The 13,080-nt window shown below is 49.7% G+C and overlaps 1 protein-coding gene across 1 annotated transcript; it reads left to right on the forward strand.

The window, feature by feature from the left end:
- Positions 1-463: 463 nt before the first annotated feature.
- On the forward strand, positions 464-12,488 carry edar (ectodysplasin A receptor). Its single transcript, XM_084688486.1, has 11 exons — positions 464-490; positions 1,327-1,449; positions 3,375-3,556; positions 5,274-5,359; positions 7,342-7,422; positions 7,499-7,624; positions 7,747-7,821; positions 9,434-9,506; positions 11,484-11,757; positions 11,924-11,984; positions 12,148-12,488. The coding sequence occupies exons 1-11, from the start codon at positions 464-466 to the stop codon at positions 12,486-12,488; spliced, it is 1,449 nt and encodes a 482-aa protein (XP_084544612.1).
- Positions 12,489-13,080: the final 592 nt, after the last annotated feature.

A 13,080-nucleotide genomic window follows, 5' to 3' on the forward strand; every position in this document is an offset into this window, starting at 1 on the left:
CCACCTTGCCGCCCCTCCCCTCCTCTGCCCCCACCCCCACACCAGGTGAACAGACTGAGAGACACAACACTGGCACAAGCTCATTGGCACAGGTACTGCCAGACTTGAGCTCCTTACTTCCAACAAGTTGCTCAACCAACCATCCAAACCTACCCTCTCTCTCTCTCTCTCTCTCTTTCTATCTCTCTCTTTCTATCTCTCTCTGGTTGTTTTGATGTTGAAACCCTTTCGCTGGTCTCCCAGGAGTCAACCTTCTGAGACGCTAAATCAATTGATATCCTTTAAACACCCCTTAGAAGTGACCCATTACACATACAGAGATGAATAGATAGATATAAATACGGACAGGCAGGCAGTGGATAGGTGTGGAAAAATAGCAGTCAGTGGATGGTAAACAACATTTCATTCACTGAGTTGAGAGGAGATGAGGTCAGATGTTTGGTCATGTGGTTCTCCACTGGTCATGACCAGTGACCAAAAGCATCCTGCGGTCTGGTCTCTCTCCCCCCCCGCCCCCCCCCCCCCCCTCGCCCCCCTGCCCTTGGCACCACGGCCCTCCCATGTTCAGATCTATCTTGCCACAGCTGCTCCTGTGGTTGTTGTTGCAGGGAGTTACTTTCAAACGGAAACTGGATTCAATTTACGTCTCTTTATGTGTGTGGTTGCTTGTTTGATCTTCAGATCCTCACTGTGTGTGTGTGTGTGTGTGTGTGTGATGCTAGGTTTTGGGGATCACAAAACTAAAGAGTGTGTGTGTGTGTGTGTGTTTGATCAGGGAGATAGAGAGAAAGTGTGGCAGAGACTCTGTGGGTGTGTGAGTGTGTGTGTGTGTCCTACCTGGTCTTCCTCACAAATAGACACACATATAGATAAACACACACACATCCAAAACATGCACACAGACACACACAAAACACAAGCATGCTTAAGCATCCTCATAAATCATCCAAATGCCTGTTTAAACAGTAATAAAATGTCTGTCCCTAGTTAAGTAAACCGCTCTGATATCCCTCAGAGCCGTGGATACTGATTTTTTTGGTCTGCTGTGCGGTCTCAGTGGTGGTTGTGATAGTGATGTCACGCCAGCAGTTCCTGTAACAATGAGATGTATTGTCTGCTGAATTGTTTTGAGGAAGCAGCCATTACTATAAGGACCCATCGTCGTCGTCGATCTAGTGACGTGAAGAGAGGAGAGCCACACCGTGGTTTTGGGATCAGTGCATATCTGGATATACGATCCTATACGTCTTTGAGTGTCTGTCTGTTTAACCCCCCCCCTTCCCTCCCCCCTCTCCCCCCCCCCCCCCGACTCTCCACTCTCCCCAGGTGTGCTGTGTGCCCCCCCTCAGAGCAGAGTACGCCGGCTGTGGGGAGTTTGAGTTCTACAACCAGACCAGCAATAGCTGCCAGGCCTGTCCTCACTGTCAGCCAGGCCAGGAGCCCCACATGGTGAGCCACACACACATCACACACACACACACACATCACACACACTCGCACACAAACACGTGCACGCATGTGAGTATACCAGACATACCCGTGGGCAAAGACGGATCCTGTCCCGAGATGGTTACAGGTTGCTTGTGAACCCCTGACCCAAACCCCTCTTTCATCTGACTGATAAGACCACCCACGCAGAGAATACTTGTCTGCACGCACGCACACACATGCACACTCTGCTGGCAGTCTTCCGTCAGACTTGATTGAGACATGGTAATGAACCATTTTCACAGTTTGTCACTCAGATTATCAGTGGTTGCGGGAGTCAGTCAGTAAGTTTGACAGTCAGACAGTCAGTCCATCAGACAGTCAATCAGACAGGCAGTCAGTCAGATGGACACTTACAAAGAGCAGCTGTAGCTAACTGGAAAAAAAACTACAACACATGACTGCAGTTTTATCACTATTTAATGTTATTCTCAAAATGACAAACTCTCCAGCTGACTGCAACATATCTTAATACTCCTGTAAGGTTAGATCAAGCACGTGTCAATAACTAACTTTTGATGTTTACACCAGTAAATTCAAATTGTAGCTATTCAACTCCATTTATCCAGCGAAAATGACAATAATAGATGCCCTTGAAAAGTATACTTCCTTGTAAGAGCAATTTGGCTGTTTGTGTTAGGAGGGAAGAAAAGCAACTTCAATCACTGAGATGAGAGACAGAATCAGTGAGAAAAGCTCTTTAGACCCGGTCTGTGATCTCCTGCTGGGTTAACCTGTAATTCGACTGTGTGCTTTCCCTCTGTGTGTCTATGTGTTTATTTATGTGTGTGAATTCACCCACTAATCACAGTGGATAATTCCACCTCAGTAAAGTGTCCCCCCAACCCTAAAAACACACACACTTAAAGAATAATAATAAAAATCGTTCAATCACATTTCCCATCTCTACGTAACCCAATGGAACCCAGTGAGTCTGAAATGAAGAAACAGATTCAAACACGGCGTTTCCTCACCCTCTCCTTACCCCCCTTGCCCCCTTCCTGTAGTCTGACCTGGCCTGAGTACAGCTGGCTTTCCAGCTGACTTTTTAAGCACAGATATGTTGGTGTACCTCAGCCCCAGGGAGACAGGACAACAATGCTTTTAGAGGAACTGGATTTTATCTGGCCCGTCTGGAACTGCTTGATGTGAATGAGGAGAAACCAAAGTCAGGCTCACGATACAAGATCTAACAGTGGTCTGATATGTCGTGACAGAGCTGTACTGATACGTTAATGCTGTTTAAATCTGAAAATCATAATGGGTACATCTCGAATGGGAAAATACAGTTGAAAAGCTGATCTATATTAGATTTCAATAAGAACTCAATAAGACACAGGGTGGTTTGGCGTCAGAGGATGGTTTTAATAAAAACAGATGAAAGACCTGTGTGCATGCGTGCGTGTGTGTGTGTGTTTGTATAGGGGTGTGTTTGTGCAAGCTTTGTTTGCGATTCCCTACTATGTTCAGAACATGAGGAGGCAAAGAGGAAATTGTTATGAAGAGGTCATCTTAAACAGTCCCAGACACACACACACACACACACAAACACACACACACAAACGTGTGTGGCCATCTGTTTTCCCTTGTAACCTTGGTCAATGTGACATGCTGGTATGAGACCAAAAAAATGGACATCTAAGAAATCTGATTGGTCACACAAGTCCCTCTGAGATACATACGAGTGTGTGTGTGTGTGGATGGTGCTTCCACACCCCGCCCAGAACAGCACCACATCCGATCAGATGTGCTTGAACAACCATGACATCCAAATGATGCACATGACATGTTTGTGAGGAGAGAAGCTCCGTAAGAGGTAACCTGTGTGTTTGAGAAACATGGAGACTCAGCACATATCTGTGTGTGTGCGTGTGTTGTTGTTGCAGAACTGTGGCTACGGCAGTAAGGATGAGGACTTTGCGTGTGTGGCGTGTCCAGCGGGGAAGTACTCCAAAGGGAAGTATGAAATCTGTCGACGCCACAAAGACTGTCACGCTCTCTACCGGGCCACCGTGCACATACCTGGAACACCCGACAGCGATGCGGAGTGTGGGCCCTGCCTGTCTGGGTATGGAACACACACACACACACACAGCTGTTCTCAATAGACAACAACTCTTCTGAAGCGTATACATGGAAGCGTATACATTTTGCAATTAGAGATTCATGTATTTTCTCCACAGAAGTGCAAAGTAGGTTTTAGGTGTTGGAGGAGTGTGCTCATCAATGATAGGTTGCACACACACACACACACACACACACACACACACACACACACACACACACACACACACACACACACACACACACTACAGCAGAGTGCCATTGATGGGATCGGACCACCCAAATATACTCCCTCTCAATAACACACAAACACACACACACACACACTCCTGCCACTGTCTCACATCAACTTATCCTTGGATTGGCCACGCTACACACTTCAATTACACAGCTGCCATCCTCCCCCTGGAACAGTCAACAGGTGACCTGAATGGCTAACTTCTATCTCTGATCCACCCCCCCCCTCCCTCTCTCTCTCTCTCTCTCTCTCTCTCTCCTTCTCTTTCCCTCCCTCCCTCCCTCCCTCCCTCCCTCCCTCCCTCCCTCCCGTCTTTTTCACTCTATCTTCCTCCATCTGTCTCTCTACTGCCCCCACCCTCTCATCTCCACCCCCCCCCCCGTTCCCCTCTTTGTGGTGATGTGGTACAGGCCCACCAGATGAGAGAGTAGTATGGGCTGCTTTTTCCTGTGCCCACCCCTTATACAGGGTCTGCTTCCAATTCACTTTAATGTCAACATACAAACTAGAGCTTTTTAACAGCATTACTGGCTGACTTTGATATACTCCTTCAACTGCTCATGCCTCATACAGCAAGCTGACTGCTGATTCATGGTTCTTTTATAATAGTGTTTAGCCTCATACTTAACCAGGCACTTCTTAAAGGGGATTATATTAAATATTGTGTGGTCATACTGTATTAAAAAGGGAGAAGTGGAGCTGTCCTATCGACTGTACGTTTTGCTTCAAATCCGGTCTACAGCAAAACATGTGAAGATTGAATTATCTATGAAAATTGAATTCAGAATAAATCTTCCTCTTCATCTCCCTCCATCTCTGCTATATGTCTATTTTTCAAGCATTTTCCTTGAGATTCCACTGTGTGTGTGTGTGTGCGTTTGTCCACACATGCCTAACAGTACAAAGAGGGCGTACATATAACCATGCATTCAAAGGCGATCATTCTTCTAGTTTCCTGTTCGGGGAGAAAGATCAATGAGAGACGTTGTAGCTTGGAGGCCTAGGAGGCCTGCTCAGAAGCGTCTCCCTTCTTCTAACAGTCAGCCTGCTGCAGCCAGCCCCATTGAGCCTGCTGCTGCCCTCTGGGGATCAAGAAAGTTTATTCAAATGTAACCTTTTTACCTCAGCTACTTTGTTTCCGGCTGAGGAGCAGACAGACATCAGTGGATGACTCTGCTGGAACAGAGGGGGATTGGTGTTCAGTACATGTGTTGCGATAGGGAGGATAGAAAAAAACATTTGTCGGTAAGATGACAGGAATGAAGTAATCACACCCCCGCTACGGTAGCTTACTGGTATGGTATAAGGCTTTAGGGTTCCGAGAGGAAATTTGGCTCAAGGGGTTCGGCAAAGGTTGAAGCTGTCCTCCCAGGTTCCTCAGAGATTGTGAGGCTACGAAATACTGTTGACACCATGTCAGGGTCTGGGCCTCTCTGGAAAATCTGCTGTTTGGTTCCTAAATGTTCCTGTGTCTTTGTCTCAGGTACTACATCCAGGAGATCCGGCCCAGGAACCTGTATGGGAAGGTGTGTCACTCCTGCCAGAACGCTCCGCACAACACCAAAGAGTGTAAGGCTCCTCCAACTGTTCCGTCCGATAGACCTAGATGAAATCTAGAAGATTCAAGGGTGAAATGGAGAGTGGCTTCACAGTGAGATGGAACAGTCCCTCACAGACTCCCAGCAGGTCGGGGTGGAGAGGGAGACGAGGTCTGGGGCGTTGAGGCTCCAATTTGAATTTCGTTCAAAGATCATTTGAACGAAACGTTGGTTTAGGGCTTGAGGGAGGTGTGGATATCAGGTCTGCCTGTCAGAACCAGAGATGATATAGAGGCTTTGACCCAACCCCCACCCTCTCCCTCCATATGTCACTTTGGATAAAAGCGTCTGCTAAATGAATATATTTAATTATTTTCTGGCTCTCCCTGTTGACTCCCTGGGTTTTAGTCCAGCTCGGGTTGTGAGTGCTCACATGTCCGTTGTCTGAGAGGCATCCGTTAATAAGAGCCAGCGGAGCAAAGCGAGATTGAGAGGCTCTCAAACTGCCACTCTTGTGATACGCGACCTGGGAATTCATTTTATCGTCCATCGCTCACAGGCCAGCAGCGAAGCGGCAGATGGTTTCAGCATCCGGAAATCTACTGGATTGCTATTGTGTCATTTTTAATGACTGTGTTTTGAAATATGAAAACAAGAGTCAGGCCCACGAGGAAGGGAGGGCTGCGAACGAAAAATGAGTGTGTACCAACAAACTCATCCCCTTTCAACGGGCCACAAATTGTTTCTGTCAGCCAGAGAGGGAGTGAGGGAGGGAGAGCGAGAAACCAAGAGAGAGAAAGAGAGTGCGATGACATGCAATAGTACGTTTTAATTAAACACTTTCAATGAGGCCTTGGAAAAAAACCCAAACCCAAAAAGTTGGAGTTGGGTTGAAGACAGGCCAGCACTCGCCAACATCTGCGAATAACTCTCTCTCTCCTGGAGTGCTCCCTTCAAGCTCCTCGGGGAGTCTTGTGATAATTAAAAGTTTGGAGGGTATGAGAAAGATGATTAACGTGTGTCTGCTTGCACCGAGAGTGCTACCCATTGGCAGCCAGTCAACCATCTCAAACATGGTGCATCAGTGACAGGGGTTCAACTCCTGTTCTTCTCCATTCGTTCTTATGGAACATCCTTTAGGCTTGCCTCTGCGCTCCCAGTCCACCCTCCCACGCTCTGAATTCTCTCCACTCCCGGTATACCTCTGCATGACTGCGGAGCATCTGTTAAGGGCTGTCTGCAACTACAACGCAGGGCGTTTGAATGCAGGGAAACTCCAATGTATGTGCTCAAGAGCAAACACCCATGCCTACTGGAAGAAGGCTGAATGATGTCAAAACTACTGTGCGCATGTTGGGAGCTCAGCGGGGATTCAACGGGGCCTTGCTGTCGAGGTTGGTTAGCCTGCAAGTAGCTCCGCGGCGTCGGAGCACATTTAAATCATGATTAAGATGTGAAATTACCCTCAGCTAAACAGGATACCAGGATCTGGTCCTACTCTAACCAGAGAACGCAAACAAACAAGCAGAGAACTGGTGTATAAGTGACCACAGGGATGCTGGAGGGCGTGTGTGTGTGTGACCACAGAATGAAATTGGTACATTGCCTTTGCTGATGCGAGAGGCCTGTATGAAAGGAATGATTTGATTTGATAAAAATGCAGATTTATGGGCTTTTAGCTCCATTACAAACAGCTGTTCAGCAGTCAAACAGGCCCACAATGCTGTTTTCTCAGGGCACCAGGTTTCTCTGACCACAGCTGCTAAAGACTGGGGGTGTTGGAGATGGGGATATGGAGGGTGATGACAGGTTAAACCAGCCTTCCTCTGTGATTTATGACCGATGATCAGTTCGGTTGAGAAACACCAGAACTTGGGATTGGAACCCAAACTCTAAGCTTCTTGGTCATAACCGTAAATGGGGGACGAGTTCAGTATTTACTGTGTGTCTCGATTGTTCCTATGAGTAGCCTTGCTGACCGGACAGTTTAAGCAGCTGTGTGTTGTTTTGCAGGCATGCGCACCACCTCTGTGTCATCGGGCCGCGCCCCCACCGACAGCAGCAGCACCACAATGTTGCCCCACCCTGTGAAAGGTACACACACGTGCACCCTACACACACATTCTCACACACACGCACACGCACTCATGATAGGCTGCATGTCCCTTAGATCCGACGGGGCAGGGTCACCTAGCAACCGCTCTCATCATCGCCATGTCAACCATCTTCATCATGGCCATTGCCATCGTCCTAATCATCATGTTCTACATTCTGAAGGCCAAGCCCAGTGGCCAGGGTGAGATCCACACTCATGACACGCACGCGAACCGACACCTTGCTGGCTGAATGATTCTTGAAACCTCTCACAGTTTTGGTTTGCGTGTGACTCATGGTGTGTTGGTGTGCGTGTGTCTACAGCCTGCTGTTCAGGGCAGGGGGTGAAGGCCGTAGAGGCGCAGACCATCAAATCGGAGGACAAGAAAGACGTCCCAGGTGAGACAGAAGAGATACAGATGCTGTGTAGTATGGGCTGTGTAGTGTGGGCTGTGTAGTGTGGGCTGTGTAGTGTGGGCTGTGTAGTGTGTGCTGTGTAGTGTGGGCTGTGTAGTGTGGGCTGTGTAGTATGGGCTGTGTAGTGTGGGCTGTGTAGTGTGTGCTGTGTAGTATGGGCTGTGTAGTGTGGGCTGTGTAGTGTGTGCTGTGTAGTATGGGCTGTGTAGTATGGGCTGTGTAGTATGGGCTGTGTAGTGTGGGCTGTGTAGTGTGTGCTGTGTAGTATGGGCTGTGTAGTGTGTGCTGTGTAGTGTGTGCTGTGTAGTGTGGGCTGTGTAGTGTGGGCTGTGTAGTGTGGGCTGTGTAGTGTGTGCTGTGTAGTATGGGCTGTGTAGTGTGTGCTGTGTAGTGTGTGCTGTGTAGTATGGGCTGTGTAGTGTGTGCTGTGTAGTGTGTGCTGTGTAGTGTGTGCTGTGTAGTATGGGCTGTGTAGTGTGGGCTGTGTAGTGTGGGCTGTGTAGTGTGTGCTGTGTAGTATGGGCTGTGTAGTATGGGCTGTGTAGTGTGTGCTGTGTAGTATGGGCTGTGTTGCGTGGGCTGTGTAGTAAAGACTACGTCCTGGGGCTATGACTTGAGTATAGTTCCTCAGACTAGCATGAAGAGACGTTTCCATACTTGCTGGATTTCACTTAACGGGATGTTTGTGGTGGGCTTGACAATCCTCTGTGTGTGTGTGTGTGTGTGTATGGTTGACGGTCCTGTGATGTGCATTCCGCCTGGGTAGTGAGCCTAGGTGGATGGAATGTTTAGCTAAGGCTGCGGTGGTAGCTTTAGGCCACGAGCAAGCCACTCTCACATCACAATACTGTTCTGTTCAACAGCAGCTCACTGACTGACTTAATGCTAGATGCATGGCTGAAGAACAGGGCCGTCATACAGCCGATAGCTTTGTCTTCTGTGTTCTCCGACACGAAATAGAGCCACGTTCAAGTCAGGCACTGGACGGTTTTAGTGTAAGGGTGAACATAGTTTGGAATGATCATTGTATTTGCATACGACGTCTACACGAGTCTGTGTTTAAATGTAAGTATTCCCGACTTATATTCGTGAACGTGATCAGACACTTAACGCGCATGAATGTGCATACGTGTTTGTTTGTGTGTGGCATTGTTAAACAGGTATACATTTCCATGCGAGGGCTTCATTAAGTAGGTGTGTAGGTGTGTGTGTGTGTGTGTGTGTGTGTGTGTGCGTGCGTGTGCGTGTGTTTGAGTGACAGCACCGGCAGGGCTCGGAGCAATGGGAGCGTCCTTCTAATCAGTGTCAGACAAACAAGCTGGCAGTGCCAACACACTCTGTCAGTCAGGTCATGAACACACACATGCTCCCTTTGCAGAGAGATGAATGTGTCCTCAGGGAGCGAACTTTGACTTCCCCATCTTTCTTTTAGCACTAGTACAGTAAAGGTTTCGTGTCGTGGAGGGACAGTTTAACAGGACGAGCATCTGGTCTCTGTCGCATGGATGGGCAGTGCGCTGGGAAATATGTGAGCGTAGCCCATGTGACTGTACAAAGATAAAACTCTCTCTCCTCCTTTCTGTCACTCTTCCAGAGAGCGTTGTCATTTACGCTGAAAAGGAGGAATTCGACAAGCTGAAGGCTCCGCCTCCGAAACCGGTCAAAAGGTAAGAGATGATATGATGCATAACTAGAAGACACACGACACAACAACCCAACAATCCCATTATACGTTGAAGCCACAACACTAAGAGTTTTGTGAAAGAACGTCACAGAAGGAGTTGTTCTGCAATGTGTGTATGTTGTAAACAGGACAGGATTAGTATTGTGTGTACAGTATTGTGTGTGGGGGTTGGACTGTGTGGTGTCAGGGCTTGACAGTGGGCCCCAGAGACAGAGAGAAGCTTTTATCTGGTTTCTGGGATCTGCCCGTAATTCAGCCACCACAGGACAAGTTACTGCAGTGGGTGCTGCTGGCCTACTGGCTCAGTCTGTGTTCAGTGTGTGTGTGTGTGTGTGTGTATTTGTTTGTATGTACGTGTGGAGAGTGTGTCTGTGTGTGTGTGTGTGTACTGGCATGGAAAGACAAGTTCACTTGAGGATTTTTTTTTAAGCCGAGTCATTTTGTGGCTTTGGAAGCTGAGGTAGCTGAGCACAGATGAGCCCTGCAGCCTGGCATGGATGGGGGGGGGGGGTGAAATGGAAAGGGTGAGAGAGAAAGAGAATGAAAGAGAGGGAGAGAGAGAGAGTGAAAGAGAGAGAGAGAGAGAGAGAGAGGGGGAGGAGAGAGAGGGAAGGAGAGATAGAAGAGAGAGAGAGAAGAGAGAGATAGAGAGAGATAGAGAGACAGAGAGAGCAAGAGAGAGGGAAGGAGAGAGAGAGAGAGAGAGAGAGAGAGAGAGAGAGAGAGAGAGAGAGAGAGAGAGAGAGAGAGAGAGAGAGAGAGAGAGAGAGGGAGGAGAGAGAGAGAGAGAGAGAGAGAGAGAGAGAGAGAGAGAGGGGGAAGGAGAGAGGGATGCAAAAAGTCGTTTTTCCCTCGGCTCAGTCAAACCGCCGGGTGAAAGGATCTCTCAGAGGACGACATGGAGGATGTCAGTTTCTTGCCCTAAACTCCTCTCCTCTCTCTCGTGGTGTACTGGCCTGAGGAGATTCTGTCTCAATCTCCCCTCTCTGTCTGCCTCTTCACCTCCTTATCAGACAATGAAGCGTTATTCACCATGACAGGCAAGCAGAAGAGATCCTGTACACTCAGGGGCACACACGCACACAAACACACACTCTCCTCGACAGGTAGACATCCAGATGGATTTATAGACACAGGCAACCGCTAATAACGCAGGTGGGTCTGTCTCGTTAACTGCAATTGTATTACTCCGTTCGTTCATTGAAAACACACACTAAATGCCCGCGCGTTGTGTGTCTTACACACACACACACACACAAAAACACACACATGTACAGGCACACACACACACACATGTACACACACACACACACATGTACACAGTCTGCCCGTCGGTGTGAGTGTAGAGAAGTGTGGCCAGCTAGATGACAGAGGACGTGCCATCTCACTAAACCCACTGCCAGACTGGGTGTTGGATGTCTGCACAAACAATGCCTGTGTGTAAGCATCTCCTCTGTGCGTGCGTGTATGTGCGTGTGTGTGTCTGTGCGCGTGTGCGCGCGTGTGTGCATTTTTGCGTGTGCATAAGCCTGCGAAACAATACCATTGTGTGCGCTTCTCTGAGGTGCCTTTGTCAACAAGGTGCTTTTGGGAGAAAGTCCGGGAGAGAGAAGATAAGAGAAAAGAGGAGGTTAGAGTAGAGGAGTGGAGAGGGGGCGCAGGAGGAGGATGTGGAGGACGAGAATGAGGATGAGGAGAGTGGAAATGAGAGGAGAATGAGAGGGGGAATCTGAAAGGCAGTCTCGCACGCAGGTCAATAACATGCTGCGGAAGGAGCCGCACGTTTAACCGTGGGCACACGACCCCAAAAAACAAGACCCCAGCCACAGGAAACACGACATCTTCATCTTCCTATCCCGGGGCCTTGTCTCCACTCCCCCCCCCCCCCCCCCCCCCCCCCCCCCCCCCCCCCCCATGGTCTGCTTGTTGTCTAACATCCAACGGGTGTGCTTCTGTCCAGTGAGAACGACGCCTCGTCGGAGAACGAGCAGCTGTTGAGTCGCAGCATCGACAGCGACGAGGAGGCGGCTCTGGAGAGGCAGGGGGCGGCCGAGCCCAACCCCAACCTCTGTCTCCTCAACCTGGGAAACAAGCCCGACCTTTGCCTGCTCTCCCTGGGCCTGCTCAACAGGGACAAGCACCCAAATGGGACTGTGGCCAACCACCTCAGCAACTCCACCAACGTCAGCAACGCCAACACCATCAACAATAACAACAACAACAAGGCAACAGGGGTGAGTGGCCTTCAACTTCGACTGCCCATAAAACATCACTTTTGTGTTGTATCCTCATAATAACCTTGCTCCATGAGCAAGAGGGAAAAAGCAAGATAATAATGTAACAGACTCTTATGGACTATCCCTTGTCTCCCCCTGTCCCCCTCTCTCTCCTTGCCTACAGATTCAGAGTCGAAGGAAAAAGATCCTGGACTTGTATGCTAAAGCCTGCAGCGTCGCAGACGGTGAGAGCTTCTGACTACTTGGACTCAAGCACCGCTAGCATGGTGGCCAGCACCCTTGTACACAGTGTTCTCGTGAATCCACATTGCTTGGATGGTTTTCCATGACTCCAACCCCCTCTTCCCTCCCTCCCTCCCTCCCCTCCTCCTCCTCCTCCTCCTCCAGGACTGAGCCCCACCGAGCTGCCGTTCGACTGCCTGGAGAAGGCCAGCCGCATGCTGAGCTCGTCCTACAGCAGCGAGGCGGCCGTGGTGAAGACCTGGAGGCACCTGGCCGAGAGCTTCGGCCTGAAGAGGGACGAGATCGGGGGCATGAGCGACGGCCTGCAGCTGTTCGAGAGGGTGAGCACGGCGGGCTACAGCATCCCCGACCTGCTCACCCGCCTGGTGCAGATCGAGAGGCTGGACGCCGTGGAGTCCCTGTGCTCCGACGTGCTGGGCGGCACCGAGGGAGGGGCCGCGCACGTGAGCGGCCCCTCCCTGTCCTCTCGCTGCGCCAGTGTGTGACGGAGGGGGGGGGGGGGGGATGGAGGGTGGGGGGGGGCACGTACATGCTTTACATTTCCAGTGCAAAGGCACGCTCGCACGCATCCACAGACATGAATGCACTTAAACACCGACCCATTCACATGAAGAATATCAGCCAACCTCCCTGGTATCACTGTCGGCCTGGGGTGAGGAGAAAATGGGATGTGAACCGGAATCGCCAAGGTTATATTTCGTTTGTGTTCCGTCTCTCTCCCTTCAATTCGGAGTGCTTTTATCGTTCATGGTGGACACAGGACTTGTGAACGGACATTGCGCTGGGTGCAAAAGTGAAAAGTTTTTTATAATAGTCTCACACATTTCCAGAACTCTGGGGTTGTTTGAAGTCAGGAGGGGTGGGTGAGTTGGTGACGACAACAAGTGGACACATCACTCAGCCGTTAGCCCTGCCTTGGCCTCATGGCTTGCCTAAACAGACCTCAAACAAACTTCAGACGTACACAATCTCCAGACCTCTGAAACCACTCTGCTGCTCCATTCCATCAGACGCTCCCCCAACCATCAGATCCCCCCCCCCCCCCCCCCCAACGCTGCGGGCTGGCGCTGCCGCCAG

The sequence above is a fragment of the Hypomesus nipponensis genome, chromosome 23 (assembly GCF_054491055.1).
Source record: "Hypomesus nipponensis isolate SF chromosome 23, ASM5449105v1, whole genome shotgun sequence".
In the NCBI taxonomy this organism is placed as follows: domain Eukaryota; kingdom Metazoa; phylum Chordata; class Actinopteri; order Osmeriformes; family Osmeridae; genus Hypomesus; species Hypomesus nipponensis.